The sequence below is a fragment of the Mustela erminea genome, chromosome 9 (genome assembly GCF_009829155.1).
Source record: "Mustela erminea isolate mMusErm1 chromosome 9, mMusErm1.Pri, whole genome shotgun sequence".
In the NCBI taxonomy this organism is placed as follows: domain Eukaryota; kingdom Metazoa; phylum Chordata; class Mammalia; order Carnivora; family Mustelidae; genus Mustela; species Mustela erminea.
The window spans coordinates 23,994,803-24,012,193 of record NC_045622.1 but is presented as its reverse complement, the minus strand read 5'-3'; the positions used below and the strand labels follow the sequence as shown (position 1 = coordinate 24,012,193).

The following is a 17,391-nucleotide window of genomic DNA, read 5'->3' as shown; positions in this document are numbered from 1 at the left end:
AAGAGTTCTCGGGTGTCCATGCCATGTCGCAGCAGGAGCACAGGACAGAGAATCTCGCTGCATGACTGTGGGTAGGTCTAGATTTTGATTTCTTCAGCAGAAAGATGAAGGAGTTAAACTACAGCCGGGGTTGGCAAGCTTTTCTTATAAAGACCAGATAGTAAATATTTTAGGCTTTGCGGGTTAAATACAGTCTCTGTGCACATTCTTTTTTGTTTTTGTTTGTTTTGTCCATGCGCCAGAGTTGGCCAGATTTGGGCAGATTTGGCCTGCAGTTCGTAGTTTTACCACACCCTGGAGGAGAAGCTGCAAGATTCCTGCCTGCTAGGATATCCTGTGGGTTTATGGACAGGTCCTTTCGCTGGTGGGGTGAAGTGCTTGGATATTACTCGTTGACGGTGGAGAGGAGTGTGCTGGCCGTTGGGAAGGGGGGAGTGGTGACGGGAGTTCCAGCAGCCACTCTTACCTTCCCCTGCGAATGTCTAAGAGAATACAGCTGAACGTAAGGCATGGTACGCGGAATTTTCTGTCATCCCAGAGGGCTGCTACCCTACCCAGTCTCTTAAACTTCAATGCATAACTACTCACACCAGGCCCTAATCTGGGAATTTTCAGGGATGATAGTTTTGTTTTTGTTTTTGTTTTTGTTTTTGTCTGCTGCATATAAAAACTCCCTCTTGCCCCTAAAACTAAGCTGGTTCCTTAATTTCAAAAGAATTCAGGAATTTCGTGTTACAAAATGGAGGCATTTTTTGCAATTCTCCTTGAGATTCTCGTGGGGGAAGCTCTGCAGGTCTTTCAAAAACTGGGGTTGGAATATGCTTTTACAGAGGACGCGATAAGCCTGCCAGAGGTGTTTGAGGCTGGGGAAGTCTTTGAAAATTTTCCCTTCTCTGTGCAGACGGATGGCTTTGGGTGCCAGGGCTGAGGACAGGGGATGGGCTGTCAGACGCTCCTATTTTTAGTCTCCAGTCATGGCAGAGATGCCGGCGCGGAGCTGCCGCCTCACCCAGCTGTGGGCGTTTGGTTGTGTGCCTCAGAGAAAACATGTTCCTTTCAGGCAAGACAACGGGGGAGAGAATTTTGTAAGAATCCCCCAACTGCCTAGCTTCTGGCTAGGGCGACTATCACTGCTGGCCCCGGAAAGGGCTCCAAACAAAAAAGGAGGAGGAATGGAGGTGATACTGAGACCACGCTACGCCAAAGTGTGGACACATGCATACTACTTTAGAAACGAGACAGTCACGGGCATCTGGGTATCTCAGTCTGTGAAGCATCTGTCTTTGGCTCAGGTCATGGTCCCAGGTCCTGGGATCGGGCCCCTGCTTCTCCCTCTTCCTGCACCCCTCCCCCCTGCTCCTATGAGCTCGTCCTCTCTCTCTCAAATAGATAAAATCTAAAAACAAAAAACAAAAAAATCCCCAAAACATAAATAAGACAGTTATGCACACGGACTATCCTGAGAGCCAGATGCATTTGGTTAGTCCATTCTCAAAATATCATGGACCCAGATGCTTGGGTGGCTCAGTCGGTTAGGCATCTGCCTTCACATTGGGTCATGATCCTGGGGTCCTTGGATCGAGTCCCACGTTGAGCTCCTTGCTTGGCGGGGAGCCTGCTTCTCCCTCTACCTGCTCTGCCTGTAGCTCTCCCTGCTTCTGCTCTCTCTCTGAGAAATAAATAAAATCTTCAAAAATAAAATAAAATAAAAAGGACCCAGCTAGGCTGGGAGGACCTCATTTCATTATAGTTGTTATGCAAATGAGAGTCAAAAGTTGGACCTGCCTCTTACCACTTACTAGCTTTGTGACCTCCATCGATTGACCTAATCTCCCTAAGCCACAGGCTCCTTATATATAAAATAGGCTAATAATAACATCCACTTAACACGGTTGTTGCGAGGATTGAATAAAATAATACGTGTCAAGTGCTCAAAAAAGATCTTGGTCGCTAGTGAGTGTTCAGTAAATGCTAGCTGTTTATCATCACTATTTTTACACCCCTTCTCCCACAGACACCACAATGACATACAATAAACCCTTCATAAAGGGCCTTGCTGAACGTTTCGTCGTGTACTCTGGACCTGGACTTATGAATGGGTTCTGCTGCCAATAAGAAATATCCTCCATGACTGGAAGGAGGTTAAGAAAGAGAACCAAATGTTCCAAGGGACTAGAAAAAAGAAAAGTCTCAGGAGTAAGACCAAGAATGTCTGCCTGTCTGTCCCCGACATTCTCTCGCTCAGGCTGAAACCTCACGGCTGGAGCAAATAAAGAAAAATGATGGTCTCAGAAGAGCAAACTGCCTGAGTCATTACTGCAGATTTAGCGGAGAGCACGAAGCTTAGATAAACCACATTTATTAAATTTTCCCCTCGCCGAAAGTTCTTCTATGGGCACATATGAATTCCACAGGAAACTCCCAGAAAGCCAAGAGAAAGAAAGGGTCGTTTGACCCCTGCAAAGCTTGCATGAAATACATATTTCATGGTAACCTAGGAAAAGGATTTTGCCCTGAAGACCGTTCTTGGTTCAGGTTTCACTCCTGGAAGGAGGGGCTGGTTAAGGGCATCTGGCCTCCTGCCTAAGGGACCAACATCCCCTTCGCAGCTCCCTTTTTTATTTGACAAGTTCTTCAGCCTATAGAGGACGGCACAGCACACACGCTTTCCTTTTTTTTTCTTTTAGATTTTATTTATTTATTTCACAGAGGGAGAGATCACAAGTAGGCAGAGAGGCAGGCAGGAGAGAGGGAAGCAGGCTCCCTGCTGAGCAGAGAACCTGATGTCGGGCTTGATCCCAGGACCCCTGAGACCATGACCTGAGACCATGACCTAGGCGGAAGGCAGAGCCACCCAGGAGCCCCAGCACACACGCTTTTCTTACGGGAAACTTGTTCTGATATGAAGAGGTCCTTCGTGGAGCCTGGTCTCCCGCTCAGTGGCTTTGGATTTTTTTTTCTCTTGCTTTCAGGCTCTTTTCTCTGTGGGCTAACGTGAGCTCCTAATCTTTCCTGACACCATCCTGTCCCAGCGAACAGGCTGTGATGGGCGGAGGGACGCCAACACCCCTGCAGGCAGGAAGCACCAGACACTTTATGACTATTCTCTCACTTAATCCTTACATGGGTCCTCTGAAGCCGGGATCACATGGGTCTCCTCTTACAGATGAGAACATCAGCCTTCGGAGAAGTCAGGTAGTTTGCTCAGGGTCACACAGCCAGAAAGCCCAGGAACAGGATTCCCATTCTGGTCTATTTACAAAACTGTTCTCCATCCAACAGACCCTGGGGCCCTCAGGCTAAATCTAAGAAACATGAAACTCACCCAAGGTGTTGGTTTCCTCTGGGGAGGAAGGAGGAGAGGTGACAGAGAAAGCGTACCTGGGGGCTTCTGATCTCTTCCTTGACCTTGACCTGGGGTGCTCATACAAGTGAGTGGATTCTCTTTGTGATAGTTTCTTGGGTTATGCATTTACAATTCTTGCTTAACTCTGCAAACTTCCATTAAAATGTGCATATATTTGCTTATTTACTGTTATTAATGCATGCACATGGCATATCCATATATATATATACACATAACATATACACACAGATATAATATATATATATATCTCCACTAATTCGGGGCACCCAAAAGAGGTCCCTGAGAATGGAGTGCTCCCCCTCAAAACTGAAAACATAAGGAAAAAAATAATTTTCCATTTTGGAGTCCATCCGTCGCTGGATATTATCTTAGGGAACTGAAAGAAGATGGAAATGAGCAGAGTGAAGCATTGCAGGTGTGAGGTAGAGCCCCAACAATGGGCTTTCTCAGCATTCCAGTCCCCCAGCCCAACCAGCTCTTCATCTGGGACACCTGGAGCAGGGGAGACAAGGGTCTAGCCTGCAGCCTCCCGGGCCAAAGCCTTTGTCTCCTGCCCAACAGCCTGCTGACTGTGGCTCTCCTTGTCTCTGGGCTGCAGGGCAGGGCAGGGTGGGAGAGGGAGCACCGGAACTAAGGCTCTATGTTCCAACCACAGGCTGCACTGACTACAGAGTCCAGGGGAAATCTGGCCTTTTGTTGTGCCTGAATCCTGTTTTCTTTTACTGGTCAGACCCTGGCCTGGAAGGGATAATACTTCACCAGCTTAATTACCCGGACCCATCACCTTTGCCCAGCCCTCAGAGGCTGCTGGGGGGGAATGCCACAGAGCACGAAATGTGTTTTCCATTAAGTTTAAATTAAAAATGGGAATCAAGATAGATACCTTTCTTCAGTCTCCCTGTCACACAATATATTTCTTCCTCCAGTGCCACCACAATTTAAAAACACAGTGTTTTAGCCTTTTTCACGGGTCAGACTCTGAAACATCTACGGAGCACAACTTTTTGTAAAAGGAAAAAAGACTCCTTTTCCTTCTCCTTCCTCTGGCCACCCAAGCCCAGGACCTTCTGGACTCCCAGAAACCCCAAACTCCCCCCACCCCAGGGGCCCTGAGCCTGAACTGCCAATCCGGACGGCTGTCACTTCCTCTGGGGTCCGGTCCCACCGTGCCTTGTGACAGCCCAATCTCACTTCCCTCAGCCCTCCGATGGTAAATATGGCCCCTGCCAATCGGGGTGTGCCCAGCAGAGATACTGGCCCGGCCGCCGGTCAGGTCCAGGGTGTGAGGCGGCGCCGGGAAGAGAGAAGGACAGGGTTAGTGTGGTGATAGGCTTGACTTTAATCTGCCTCATTCCAGGAGGCCATGGGGAAGTTTCGGAAAGCATTTATCTCTTGGTACAAATGAAAACAGAAAATGCTGTGGGGAAAGTGGCCTGGCCCTCCACAGAAAAGCCCCAGGGGAGAGAAGGGAGCTTGGCTCACTGTCTCTCTTGGGACCTCTCACTTCTGAGCACGAGGCTGTGGGCCCTGAAGCAGAATGGGACTCTGGAGGCCTGGGTCTTAGCTACCAGGATGCCCTCCGCTGGCTGTATGTCTTTGCACCAATTTCTAAAGCCCTCCAGACCTCAGTTGCTTTGGCTTTAAAATGGGGTTTAGAGACGGTTGTCCACGTGGTGTCCACAAGGGGGCGTCCTGCCCACATGCAGTGAAAGGCACCTGGGGAGATGCACACCTGAGCCCTGGTGTCCCTAGGAGACTCCAGAATCATCCCAAGTAATACAGGCATCCTCCCCAGACCCCACCTCATCAACCTCCTCCCGTTCCCAGCGTGGGCGAAGTTACAGAGGAGGTGTAGGGGATGGCCACTCTCTCTGGGACAGCTGAAAAGCCAAGCTAGGGAGAATAAGCCCCTCCAAGGAGGCCAGAAAAATCCTAGGACGTCAGGCCATCAGACAGGGCACAGGGGGCACCTGGGGCATTGCTATCTCTTCGCCACCCTGAAAAATAGCATTTTAAAATGTAAGTTTGCTATTTAACATTTAAAGGTAGAGCTAGCCCTCCCAGACAAGCCCAATCAAACTCAAGCACCCTTGGAGAGAGTGTGAATTAGATGCCCGAGCTTCTTGTCCTATGAGGTTTCCTTTTTCTATTGAAGTCCAGAAAGACCAGATACTTTGGAGTGACAAGAGGCCTCCCATGTTCTTCTGTTGACTCTCCCTGGCCCCACCGTCCCCCTCCCGCGCTGTGCCGAGGAGCTGAGCTCTTTTCCTCTCACCGCTCGCCAGAGTGGACATGTTTGAACCCCAACCCCCTCCTCGGCATAGGGACAGATGACAAAGCACAAGGAATGAGCACCCCGTGCCCCTGCCTCAACTCAGCTCCCCTAGCCTCTGTCCCCAAAGCACGGGACTCCCTGCTTCGGCACAAAACATCTGTTGGAAGTAAGTCTTCAAAAACAATAACGTGTTCGAAGGCAGGGAGTTCCAGTCCTGAGAGCAGCCGGTCCCCAGGCATACGGCCTCCTCGCAGGGGTCTCAGCTGGCCAGACTTCGCCCAACACAGAGTCCCAGAGGCTACCACGTGAAGCTAGACACCCGTTGAAAAGAAGCAGGACTCCCATTTTTTTTTTTTTTCCCATGAAAGTGGATCATTTTAAGTCTAGGTTCCTCAAAAGGCCTTTAGACTATTACAATACTATAAGTCTAGGTTCCTCAAAAGGCCTTTAGACTATTACAATACTATGCCGGGGCACGTTTCTTCTCGAACCTTCCCACAGGATTTTAATTTTTGCCTCCTCAGGCAAACTTCTATCAGCCCGACCACTTTCTATTTAGCTATTTTGCTCAACATTGTATCAAATATATACTTTGTTCCCTCTCCTTTCCAGCCTGGAAATTGCTCCATAATAAGCTCCTTTCTAGAAACTTCTTACTTTTATTGCTTGGGGGCATCTTCCTCAATATCTACAAATATTTTTTAAAAGAAGGAAGGAAAGCCGCAGCAACGTACACCCTTTCTTGCCCTGTTACCTGTACCCCAAAATACCAAGCCTCTGACCTCCACTGCTTCATGACCTGCTCACTCCTTTGCCCCTTTGCTCCCTATTTACCTGTGCCCCTCCGTCATGGTTACCAGCGCTCCGCCCCCCCGCCGGCTTATCAAATGACTAGGCCTTTGGGGCAGGTGCTGGTCTGGTTTCAGGGTCTGTGGCTTGGGCTCTGCTGTGTAGGAAATCCTCGTGGGGACTTGGATGGTTAATGGACCTGCCAGAAAGCAGGCCTGGGGAGTCACATGGCCTGAATGGCCTTTTCCCCCCACCCCTGTCAAGTCAGAATGTGCTCAAATGCCTTCCCAACAAAGCTATCTGACATGGAATCCCAAATTACTGGTCCCTTAGATTGTTGGGATGTGCCGTGCCTGTTGCTGCGGTCCCTCTCTTCTCCCACAAAGGAAGTAAAGGGGCCAGTGATTCCTGGAGCACTGCCTTCTGATGCCTGAAGAAGCAGAAAGGTAGGCTTCATGAGCGTTCTTGCTTTGCGGGTCTCTGCTTCTCAGTCCCGCTTCTGTGGCTCACTCCCACCCCCTGCTGTGCCAGATTAGCACCATGGCAGGTCTGTGCAAAGAAACTTCTTTAAAAAATTCCATAAGCGCTTGAAAGCTGAGAAACACAGATCATTAGAAAACGTTAAGTTTTCCAAAGCTCAGGAAAAACTGGGTAGAGAATCGCCCCCTTTTCTGAACTTGCTGTTTCTTGGGCTGACCTCATGTTGCAGCAAGACTCAGACATGAGGTAACTGGTTTGCTGTTAACATATATGGCATCACCCACACTCTCTCACTGGTTACCAGACGCCTCAGAGGTGACCAGAGAGCCCAGAGGCACCGGTGGAAACTTCCAAAGGCATTTTGAAAATTTTTAAATTTTAAAGCCAGCGTGTGTTGCTCCCATGTCGTGCACTGTTGTAGAAGGAGGCAGAAGATTATAGGGAGGGTGAGTCTGAAGACCCACCAAATGACGGGGAGCAAACGAAGAACTGATGAACCCAGAGCCCGGGAGACCGGGAAAGCAGCAGACACCCGTAAGCAGTATCCGAAGATCTCAGCTTCAAAAGGGCTTGAAAATCATCAAGCTCCTTCACTCCAAAGCTTAACTCCTCCAAGATGCCAGGCAGCCTGGGCTAAGGAAAGCAGACACTGTACCCTGAGGTTGCCCATCCCTCTCTGCTCCGGGCTGTTACAAAGCTCCCTTCTAGACAGAGCCCACCCACGTCTGTTTTCAGCTCCCTGATCTCAGTACCATCTTTTCTGGCCACAGACAAATCCTTCAGTACTTGGGGTCATTGATAGACTACTGGGCCTGGATTTCTGGGGAAGCGTTACGGCGAAGATTATTAGCATGCCTGAAAAAATTCTGTTCCTATCTCTGTGTAGGTTTAAGACCAAATGAAATTCGTATGAAATTGATGGGCGCTTGATGCCTGAGAAATCTCAGACTGGGTACACTTTTTGAGTGAAGACATGCTTTCTTTCATAAAATCTTTTCCGGAGCTCTTTTCTTTCTCGCTGTGCCAGGGGAAAGGGTCCCAGAGACCCTTGTGCACCCAGAGCTTCTCCTGTGCTCCCAGTTTGGCTAGCAAGGGTGCGTAGCTAGCAGCCGGCAAAGGCTGGGTTCGGGTCTGCCAGAGTGACCCTAAGGATAAGAGGAAGTTAATGTGTAAATTTTCAAAACCTTAAATCCTAAGTCCATGGATCTGGAGTTTACTGGAGGAATTTAAATCATTGTGCAGGAAAATCCCAGCCAGGATATCCATCTATTTATAATTACAGGGCAAGGCAGTTTCTGGAAAGGGGTTCTCATGGAAACAGTGTGACTACACTCTGGCAGACCCCACTGGGTCACAGCTCCCTAGTTTTTCTCCATTCCTTACTGTGCTTCCCTTGACACTGCAGGACTGGGTCAGCCCCCTTGAAGGGTCTGTAAGAACCAAGGTGACTTTGGCAACTTCACAGGCGCTGACCTGGGGCTCCTGCTCCTGCAGCATGCTGCCCAGCCAAGGGGCAGGGAGGGCGGAGACAGACCAGTTTCCTGGTCCTGGATTGGCTGCATGGGAAGTCAGTCTTCATTTAAGGGCAGGCCTTGCAGAGTTCTGCCAGCCATGGGACTTGGGACTCCACCCCGCCCAGACAGAGACAGGACACTTACTTTCCCTGAGATAACTGAGATGTGACAGCAGCACTTCGGTGTTGTAGAGGGAGGTGGCTCGGAGGAAGTCCTCTTTGTTCATTTTACACAGTTCCTTGCCATCCATGTTCTGGAAAAAGGACGTGTCGATCTCCATCAAGCCATACTCCTTTATTGCCCACTCCAGCCACTGCCGCACGTGCTCCTGAGTCCACAGCGTGGGGTCTGCAGGGGAGATGACCTGTTAGCAAGGTCTGGGCCGGCCAAGACCCCCTTCCCTTCACCAAGGCTGGGTAGACCCTCCCTATTCCCGCCCCTCCCTCTCTTCGCCCTCCTCCTCCCTCCTGCACCCCTCTCCAGCTCCCTCTCCTGCTGTGCCCCCCACTGGGAAAGTGGGTTCCCTCCCAGATGGTTCCCTCCTAGAACTCCCATCTGGCTCTCCACATCTGGCACTGCCTGAACCACTTAGCCCTCGGGGGAGGTGGTTAGATGTCTCCTGAGGCATCCCAACAGAACATTCTCTTTATAGTTTTTGGAGGACAATTAAAACCTTTGCCTGAGCAATGGTGGTATCAAAATGAAAGTACACACGGTCCCAAGGAACCAGGGACCAAAGTCTCTGGAAAGGGAAACCATCTGTATCTTAAGAACATGAGTGATTTCACGGGAGAACACGGATCTCTGAGCTGGCTATGGAAAAGAACACATATGTATACACTTTTGTTGCGATTCCATCTGTACAGTTGGAAACCCTAGTGGTGTGAGCCTTTAACAGAAATCCAACCTGGGTTTTCTCCTTGTGGAGACAGCTATGATGAAATCTCTACCTGATCATTCCCAAAACATTTTTATGATATTAATGTCCCCAAGGTTGGGAAAAGGTATTGGAGAGAGAAAACCTTTCAGGCCTTCCTCCTTTGAGTGGACATGAATAATGTAACGATAGAGGTCATCTTTAGCTAGAACCCTCCTTTTTGGCTAGGTGTGTGTGTCAGGAGGGTGGGTAATACTTTGAGTGCTGGTGATGAGTTCCAGCAAATTCCACAGTGGTTAGAGTACTTGTATCTTATCACTTATCACAGCCTGGAGGCTAATTCTTTTCCTGGCAACCAATTATTGGTAAATCCAATAAACACCTCAGGTATGCCCATCATAAAAAAGGAAATGCCCATCAGACAACAAAACTACCTGGCTCTCGGCCACGCAAAAGATCTGTTCATGTGAAACATTTAGGTGGGAAACTGTCTACTTCAGCAACAGATTTTGTGGTGGGAGTTGAAGGAATCATGGGTGGAGGGAAACAGTGTGAACTTGGAGAGTCATGGAAGGCTTCCTGGAGGAGGGGAGGAGACTAGACATTGTAGGGCTGTCAGCCCCGGGCTCCTACTGGGCCTGCTTTATTAGCATGTTTCCTTGGTAAGAATATCCATGCTGCTTCTCCTCTTCCTTACCCTCCCATTCAAAGACTCTATGAAGGTTCTTGGCAAAAATGGGGACCAGGTTTGAATGATTAGTAGTGACAGTGGGAGGGAGCAAGGTTCTGTTGCCTTCCTCACACCAGATGCGAATTCCCCCACTTTTCTTCAGAGCTTCTACTGATTGCCCTCGGTTGCCATAGGCTCTCCACTCCTCCTTGGTTTTCTATGTGAGTATCTGGGGGGCAAGGGCTGAGTCTGCTTTGCAAAGTGCCTCGTCTCCCCCGAGGTGTGAGAGTGGTTTCCATATTGGTGCTGGAGGTTGAGGAGCTGGCCAGAGAGGCAAGAGTAGAATTTGGACTTATGGGTCACAGGCTGCTGTGACCCGATTTGGGAGACCTACTATTCGTACCCCAGATTTGGGGTGCTTCCTATGTGAGGCTGCCCCACATGTACCATTTTTCACGTATCCAGAAAATCCAGCAAAATGGCTTTTATTTTCATTTTGTGATAAAAAATGGAGTTCTGAAAGGTTAAGTCCCCAGCTGAAACTTAAGTCTTCCTAGGATTTCACTTAGTGGAGGGGGTGGGCTCCCCCACTCCCTGAGCCGAAGCCCCTCCTCTTGCTTTTTCACAGTCCTGCCTTAATTAGGCCAAATACTGGAGCTCCTCCTATAGGTTCATTGTATAAGTCTATATGCATCTCTCTCTCTCTCAGATAAATTTCTTAGTTTGCTTTCCTCTTTTACTCTCCAGAAACAATTAGGCACGGACCATTGGAAAATGGAAATACTTTGCACCATTTCAGAATTCTAAGGAAAAGTGGCACAGGTGGGCTTTGGGTTCCACAGCATTTCATTTCCTCCACTCTTTTTGCTTCTCCTAAATCCTCACTTTTAGTATTTGAGGCCTCAAATTCAATTTTACACCATATATTTAATTTATTTTATTATTTCCTCTCTTGCTTTGGGCTCTATCACAATATTATTTCTCTCCCTTTACAGCACAATGAATTATAAATCTTCTACTCCAGATCATGCTAAGCCCTTCCAAATGTATTTCCTGGATGATTTAGTCCTAGTTTCTTCCCATCTGAACCTGAAACTGGTGATTAACCAGGGCCCTCGTTTATACCTGTCCTAAAATCCCACCATAAATTCAATCAGTTGCTCCTCAAATGTTTTATTGCCTTGATTTGTGGACTCACCCCAATGAGACTTTCCCTCATGTCCAGGAGGCTGGCCTGGAGGAATCCAAAATGTCTGAGGATAATGTTTAAAGATCTCACCAGAGGTAAAATAATGAAGTAAATCCATAGCTAGCGAATTCACTACAAGAAATGCTTTGAAAACCCTCTGATATGAATCTATGCTAGTAGCACGATTACTACTGTGGTTACCTGGGTGCATTGAGGACTGACATTTTGATATGCCTTCTGAAAGTATTTCGATACCAATTCAGAGTTGAAGGCTCAGCCAAGCAATCTGGCCACATTTGCCCCCTCTCACTTCCCAGAAGTGACTGTGGAAATGAGATGGTTATCGACATTTGGTTCAGAGACAATCTCTGATCCCCTGTCTTCGGTGCTCAAGATTGCCTTCCCATGTTGGCCACTGTTTGGGGAAACAGGGCAGTTTGATGCCCAAGGAGCAAAGGCCTGGTGAGGCTTGACTTCGCTTAAGGAAGAATAGGGAGGTTCCCACCATGTCGGTTTACTATTGCTTTATCGCCTGCTTCTTCATTTAGAAGGGAGAAACATGGTTTTCTTGGACCTTCCCAAAGCACCTGAGCTAAACTTTCCTGCTGTCCTGAAGGAGGGAGGAGACCAAACGTTAAATGACAGAAGTAATGGAATGTAGAGAAAGCAGTTCACATGGTGCCTGACACCTGCCAAGTGCTCAGAGCATGGGCGCTATTCTTCCTTTTCCTCCTTTTCCTTCCTTTTCTTCCTTTCTTTCTTTCCTTCCTGTTCCTGGGAACCCATATGCTTGTGGAAGAAGGAAACTCAAAATCCTTTGTGAACAGTTTTCAAGTCCTACATGGCACTGTAGGAAGAGTCCCCACTAGCCCAGCTTCTCCGGCCTTACGGGCAATCACACCTCGCACCACCCGCCATCTTGAATTTGGCCCAGATCGCAGGGATGTGGCCATAGTCCTCAGAGCTGGTGAGACACAGCTTCCCGTGGAAAATAAATACAAAAGGGCATCGGGAGGAGAGGCTCATTACAAAACCATGCCTTCCAGGCCAACAAGCAAATTCCTTCGCGTTACCTCAGACAGCTAGCCAGTCCTTTGCCCTCAGACACAACTGTATCTACACTTTTCCAAATGGAAAGGGTTTTGCCTTTTTGGTCATGTTATTTTGGTAAGATTGGTTGTAATCCCTGCCCTGTAATTCACTTTGCTTAAGATTTGGACATTCTTGCTCCTTCCACCTGGCACCAAGTCTATATGTTGCAGTTTTCAAACCCCCTTTCCAACCAGGCTCCAGAGCTTGCTGGTCCAGCAGAGGCGGAGCGTCCGGCCAGGGGACTGAAGGCTTGAACAATGATTTTTATTTTCTGTAACCAACAGCACCAATACCTAGGAAAAATAGGCTATTTTTACACAATGACCTAACTTGCTGCACACATTAAGGCGCTCCGTTTGTTAAATATAGTTATTTCTATTTTGAAACTGAAAGAGCTGGCTGTCATTTTGGAAAGGTGGGACCCTGCAGCTGCCAGGAAGTCCATGCCTGATGGACATGACAGACCTCTGTAGCCGCCCCTTCTCCTTCAAGGCAAGGGCGGGGCCGTCGGGAGTTCCTGGGACTCCTTTTGGATTCCGACGGCCTCACCTCTGCCTTCCCTTGCAGGCCTCATCCTGTGGTACCAGGCCCTGGGGGACAGTCTGCGTGCTGTGACCTGTCTGAAGGTGCTGGTGACATGTGGGATATTCTCATGAAGGGCAGTTGGAAGAAACTGAGAAAAGTAGCTTTTTCCCAAGTAGGCATGTCCATTGGGAAGAGGGGACTGCCTAGCGACCAGGCCCACGGGACAAGCATGCCCTCCAACTTCTAGCCCAGAAAACCGAGGACTCAGATGCCAGCCGGCAGCCTGGTTCGCAAAGTACCTGCGGGGACGATGACCCTCCTCTCGTTGGTGGTCATGTTGGGAGGAGGGGGGCCGTTCTTCTCGTCCATGTAGCTGTTGTAGTTCATGGCGTTGGACTCGCTTCCACCAACTAGCTTCCCGCATTTGCTAACACTGCAGTCCACCGGAGACTCCCTGGAGTGAGAGGACACAAAGCCCAGAGGAAGTCATCACTGCAGCTGCCATCAGCCCAGCGTGGGCAGACAACCATGGCGCCATCTCCCAGCCCCACTTGGGGTAGGGCTGCTGCTGCTGCTGCTGCCTTATTTCTCTCCTCCACGCCGCCACCAGAGTCTTCTTCAAATCCCAGCCCAATCCTATAATTACGGTACTTACAAACTGCTGGCAGCTTCTCACTGGCTTCAGACTACAGTCTGGACTTCTCAGGACGGCGCTTGCAACCCTCCCAATCTGACTGCAGGGGACATTTTTAGCCCTGTCGCCAGGCAACCTGTACTCCCCCCACAGGTGCCTTGCCAGGGCCCCCAGGTGGCCCCCAAGTAGGCCTCTACACCCCCCATGGCGCTCTGTTTCTGCCCGGGGTTCTGGCACTGGTCACACCATGGGATTGTTAGCCTGGTGGAGGCCCTTCCCCCTGGCTGGACTGGGGGTCTCCTGAGAGGCTGACATTCCTTTCTCCTAAACCTCAGTGTGTTATGTTGAGCCTTCCATGGGAGATGAGCAATCGGTGGTTTCTGAGTGGACTCTATCTACTGCACTTTTATGATTTTAATGTATTTCTCATACACTGTTCTAGCTAAACTTCCCAGGACTCCTCCACAGTAGCCACGGTGAGGGTTCACACCTCCTCTTTATGGTTAAGCAAACTGAGAGGTGAGGTGACTGGCCCAGGGTCACACAGTTCATAAAAGTGGACACAGGACTCAGGTCTTCAGGGTTAAGCTTTCCTATCAAAACACAGGCACGCATGCCCAGCTGGCTCTGCTGGTGGAGCATCTCAGGGTCCCGAGCTTGAGCCCCACACTGGACAGAGAGTTTACTTTGAAACACACGCCCACGCACGCACGCAAAGAAACTGGGTACTGCACGAAGAAGGAATACAATCCAAGAACTTCAGCCTACTAAGTTGTGGCCCTGGTGACAGGTTGCAGCCCTGGCCACGGTCACGGAAGAACCATTAAGGAAGTACACAAAGGAAAAATCGTCCAGCCCAACCTCAATGTCCGTAGGCCAGTGGAAGGCTGCTCCCTGGCCTCAGCTCAGCCTTGAGCAGCTGTCTGGAGATCTAAGCTGACACCCGACTTGTGCCCCCCACCCCCAGGCTGGGAGGAGGTTGGCAGAATGTTCCACACCCTCCCCAAGCCCGGCATCATGGTCCCCCCAGAGTGCCCAGGGGAAGTGCCATCCCACCCTGCCCTTGCTTCTGTTCAGCCACTCCAGCAGCAGCCGCGGGACCAAAGGGGACGACTGGAAGGCCCCAGAGAGGCTGCCGCCGTGGTTACACAGCGCAGGAAGCATGAGACCTGGGAGACAGCCAGTTCTCTCAAGAGCTCCAAACCAGGCCCTCAGACCAAGGAGTTCAGATAAGGTTCAGATTACAGCGGCCCAACCTTGGGCCGAAGAAAGACTCCAGGCTTCCCAAAGGCCTGGCCGCTGCCCTCCTCACTCTGCTCTGGGCAGGGACCAACCATCCCAAGGACGTAAGAAGCCCAGTCCTGCCAGACAGGGCCTCGCAGGGCAGGGAGGGCAGTGACCACAGAGGAGAGGAAGAATGGGTCCTGAAGGGGCGGGTGCGGTGGGGGGGGGGGGACTCCAGCAGGCCAGGGGGGCCAGAGAACATTCAATAAAGACAATTAAATGAATTTGTTTCTTAATCTGAAAGGAAAAAAATATTGAAGATCACTTATCATAGCTGGGAGATAAATGGTCCACTGAGATATTAGAAGTCAGACGGTAATTTTTTCCTGATGTCTTACAGAGGGGAACATGGGCTGAAAATGAAAATAAGATGTATAACTTACACATGTTAGAATTTAAGGTTTTACTATTCGCCTACTGTTTTTCCAGGCAGAGAACCAAGAACCAGCCGTCAGAGCCCCAGATTGTTGAAGGTTTAATGTCCCCATGGCAGTCTGAGGGGACGCAGTAGCACATCGGGGCTTTTCACCAGTTTGGCCCTCTGGCTTCTGCTGTTGGAGACCCTGGTTTGCCACGAAGCCAGCCGCCACCACAAGACCCTGGGGCTGCGTCCCAGCAGAGCCCGCGCCCAGCTCGCCGCACCCCCCTGCCCCACTCCAGGACACCCCTCCCTCCTGCCGGGGGCACACACGCCTGTGGGGCACACGCCAGGGAGCACACTCACGCAGACCCACGTGCGCACACACAGACACTGGCACACCCCCAGCACACGCGCACACGCGCACCGCCATGGCCTGGCAGCCTTTCCCAACATACTTGTCCATTGTGAAACAACCCAAGGGCAGCAGGAGTTTGGAGGATTAAGCTGGCCCTCCACCAGCAGAGCAGCGTTTTCATTGGCTGGGAAGCCCCCGGCCGAGGGTGGGGTGGCCCGAGCACACACTTCCTCTGGCGGATGCCAGAGTGCAAGGGCCGTGGGCAAGGGCGAGAAAGCTCTCAGAGAGGAGAGCAATGTCCACCTTGGGGGAGGGGTGCGGTGATGGAAGAGGGGTGCTGCCCGTTAGCAACAGCAGGGAGTCGGGGTCTGGAAAATTATTTTCCACATCGGCTGGGCCTCTGGCGGTTACTGAGTGGAAGGCCGACCTCTTGCCATGCGGAGGTGAAAAGTCAGAGCCTCAGAAATCGCCAAAGGGGGACAACCCTTTAGGCCACAGGTGCCTATGGCAGAATCAGGCATCAGGACCAAGCATAGAGAAAAATAAATTTGAAGAGAGGAAATATATGGGAAAGGCCACCTGGTCTGGGACGGGGTAAGAAGAGGCGCCAGGAGCACCACAGCGCTGGGGAGGTGGGTGCCCAGGTCACAGGATGGGTGGGAGGAGGACCTCAGAACCACCCTCGGGACCAGGGTTCTCTTGCTGGGGTGAGCCCTGGGGGCTGCACAGGAGTGGGAACCTCCTCATTTCCTCTCCCACAGTTCTCATGGTTCTGCTTTCCCCCGTCTTCTTCCTCCAGCACCTGTGTAGGCACTCATGCCCTGGCCGTGCCTTGGGGGCCCCTCCCTGTGCTCGCTCCCAGTCCCCCCCAACCAAGGTTGCCCTCAGAGAGGCCTGGCACCACCATAGACCATCATGCTTGCCCAGGCCAGCCCTCCCCTGACTGTTGGGGGGATAGGGAAGGGAAGCCATACCTTTACCGCTGGCTGCCGCCCTCCCCTCCATTCGCAAGCTCTTGGGCTCTGTGCCTCCAGCAGCCAGCAAACGCCTCACATGCGGCCATGGGCTTGACAGCTATGCTAAGGGTGGGTACAGGTGAAGCCCTGCCTGAAGACTGATCTTTAATGAGGCAGCTGGTGCCTGTGAAGAGGCCCGATGAAAACAAGGGGGGAGCGGTGAGGGGGAGCACGGATGGAGGGGAAGACGTTCTGCCATTCAGCCTGCCCGCGCTGCTGCTAATTGGTATTGAGCCCTGCATTACTGCTTGCGTGGGATGGGGGCCCACAGGCAGCTGAGAGCCCTGGGACAGGTGACAAGAGGGCCTGGGGCGGCCACAATAGAGCAGGGAGGCGGTGTCGGCTCCAAGCGTGTAAGTCGAAGCATCTCCATCTCAGGGCAGCAGGAAGCCCTGGCAGGGGAGGCCCCAGCAAAGGTGCCATGGGCCCTGCAACTTTCTCCTTTTCTTTCCCCATGGGACAGGAGCTCTGTATTTAATGCTGCTTTAAAAATCCTGCCCGGGGGAAGAGGGGGCACCTGGGTGGCTCAGTGGGTTAAAGCCTCTGCCTTTGCTCAGGTCATGATCTCAGGGTCCACATCAGACTCTCTGCTCAGCAGGGAGTCTGCTTCTCCCTCTCTCTGCCTGCCTCTCTGCCTGCTTGTGATCTCTGTCTGTCAAATAAATAAAAAAATCTTCAAAAAAAAAAAAAGTCCTGCCAGGGATTTTCAAGGCTGTCTTGTAAAGTGTTAAGCAATTTAAAACAAGGTGAGAATGCGTGGGTATTTGGGTGAGAGAAGATTTCAGAGACTACTCCCAAAGATGCCCCTTCAGCCTGTAACAGACATCTTCTCGACCTTCCCACTCAGCCCCCAGCAACTCCAAGTGTTCTGCCGAGAACCACAAGTGCACGGCGCAGGCGTGCGGTTGGTGGATAATCTGTATTCACACAGTGCATGCAAAGTCACAGAGGCCACCCAAGACA

The 17,391-nt window shown here is 50.7% G+C and overlaps 1 protein-coding gene across 5 annotated transcripts in view; it reads right to left on the bottom strand.

The window, feature by feature from the left end:
• FLI1 (Fli-1 proto-oncogene, ETS transcription factor) overlaps positions 1-17,391 on the bottom strand; it is a 122,508-nt gene that overhangs the window by 29,368 nt on the left and 75,749 nt on the right. For all 5 annotated transcript variants that reach the window (XM_032359182.1, XM_032359187.1, XM_032359183.1 and 2 more), the window contains 2 exons: positions 13,078-13,232; positions 8,570-8,773 (listed from right to left, as the gene is read on the bottom strand). In XM_032359182.1, coding sequence (XP_032215073.1) covers positions 8,570-8,773; positions 13,078-13,232 — 359 coding nt within the window. The remainder of the gene's footprint in view (positions 1-8,569; positions 8,774-13,077; positions 13,233-17,391) is intronic.